This window comes from Thermobia domestica, chromosome 3 (assembly GCF_964235325.1).
Source record: "Thermobia domestica chromosome 3, izTheDome1.hap1.1, whole genome shotgun sequence".
NCBI classification, from domain to species: Eukaryota; Metazoa; Arthropoda; class Insecta; order Zygentoma; family Lepismatidae; genus Thermobia; species Thermobia domestica.
In genome coordinates, this window is record NC_137456.1 from 154,787,696 (window position 1) to 154,789,931 (window position 2,236).

Sequence of the window (2,236 nt, forward strand, 5' to 3'; positions counted from 1 at the left end):
CCTTTCTAAAAAATATTTCAATATTTTCACTACTCGCAACTATTTTTTTTTCAAAATTAACGTTCTTTGGGGGCCCGGGGCCCGGTCAAATATCTTTTAATCCGGCTCTGTTTTGGTGAGGAAACATAATATAACATTTTACAACTTTTGCACGGTACTCAATCTTAATTTTCTAAAAAAAAAAATTCGGCCGTTTTCGGCCCACCCTAATATACAGGGTGTAAAGAAAGGTTGTTTACAACACTTGGGATGTGATTCTACAGATAAAAACAACTAAAAATGTCCATTTCAGCCTCCTAACCGAGTTACGGACGTCCAAAAGGGTGGGAAAATGAACTTTGAAAGCTAATTCTGGCAAAACGGAACGGCAAGAGATAGAAGGGCGGTGTTAGGCGGCTCACACAGACTCTCAACATGGACTATCCAAAGATACTAAGATTAGATGTGTACAAGGCAAGCGCAAGAGATTCCGCAAAGGATGCCAATCATGCCGCGGACGTTATGAGGGCAAAGTGAGGTGAGAGGATGTATGTGAAGTGTTCATGCATACAGAAACAAATAGCTGAAGTGTGTATGCGTATGCAAGATGGCGGAAGAACTGCGTGGTTGCATAACCGTACAGGAAAGAAGCGCAATTTCGACAGGTTTATTCAAAGCATGTGTTCGAGAAGCAGAAACGGCAGTCCGGCAGTGAGACAGGGACATACAGCGCTCTAGATAGGGTCGACACTAGTGTAATTAAAAAGCTCTAATGGGGAGGTGATGAAACGTTCACGATAGAGAAACCAAAACCGGTTCCGGTGATAGTACTCGTAGAAGACAAGCTGCAGCTGATTACTACAATTGCAATTCAAAGAAAAATAATGAAAAACTGAGTAAAGAGATTCACACAGTACGGCAAGATGCCAAGGCAGAGCAAAAGTTTGAACTGGCATTCAAGATTAAACGTGTGATTCTGCGGATGGAGAGTGAACGGGCAATTGTCTCGATAAGCATTTACTACTACTACTACTACTACTACTACTACTACTACTACTACTACTACTACTACTACTAATAATAATAATAATAATAATAAGAAGAAGAAGAAGAAGAAGAAGAAGAAGAAGAAGAAAGAGGAGGAGGAGAAGGAGGAGAAGAAGATGATGGTGAGGAATACGAATAAAACTAATGTATTATTGTATTAGTATTTAGTATTAGTGTTAGTATTAGCTACGTCACTACCAGCATTGTACTAGCTACCTGTTGTTGCAAATGGACCTACATCAAACTATAATGACCTCCCTAAATATTACAGATGCATATGTAGAACATTTGATGTGCCTCTCAATGTTCTGTGCGCATACGTGGAAAGATTCATCGAGACACTCAGCGTGTATGTTGAAACTGTCCTCCATGAACTGCATTGCACAAGTGACATCGGTTAATAACAGACTGCCTGGTACGGTCAAATACTTCCGGTGCATCGGAAATTCGCGCCGCAGCAATCAAAATACGAGCCACGAGCTCTTCGGATGTTTGCGCAGGTATTTCATAGATAATCCGTTTCATTTCATCCCAAAGATAGAAGTCCATAGGTGTGAGAGGCCATAATACTGGAGCACTCCTACCAAGCCATCGATTACCGAAAGTTTCATGCAAGAATATCCGTATACGTTGGTCAAGATGAGCAGGCGCGCCGTTATGTTGGAACCAGAGCCGCTGTCTCAATACCAAGGATACATCCTCGAGAAGTAGAGGTAAGACCTCAGGCAAAAAGGTAAGATAATTGCCACCAGTGAGACGATTAGATAAGATGTACTGTCCAACCAGGTAGTCATGTATGATGCCACACCAGACATTCACAGCAAACTTGTGCTGTTGCTGCTGCACAAGGGTTGCGTGAGGATTATCCCCAGCCCATACATGAGTGTTGTGGCCGTTTAGTATACCTGCTCTGGTGAGTATACACTCGTCCGTCCATAAAATAACTCTTGGGAAGTCTGGCTCAGCCATGGCATTTGTTACTAAAACAATTGGAAACGCCAGCCTCAAACACAACTCATGAAAATCTATGAAAAAAAATTTCCATTTCCAAAACCAGCCTCAAATGTCACACACTGTTCAAGTGGATAAATATAACACATTACAAATAGTACATCGACTTTCTCTCCCGACTCAATAGACTCTCTCGCCCGACTCAATCGACTTCCTCACCCTCAGCCACGCTGATGCACCCTCCTTACCCTCAAGAAGT

At 42.1% G+C, this 2,236-nt stretch overlaps 1 protein-coding gene across 1 annotated transcript; it reads right to left on the reverse strand.

Moving 5' to 3' along the window:
* Positions 1–1,368: 1,368 nt before the first annotated feature.
* On the reverse strand, positions 1,369–1,995 carry LOC145682003 (uncharacterized). The gene has a single exon (XM_081753606.1). It carries the CDS (start codon positions 1,993–1,995, stop codon positions 1,369–1,371), a length of 627 nt encoding a protein of 208 aa, XP_081609732.1.
* Between the last annotated feature and the right edge of the window lie 241 nt (positions 1,996–2,236).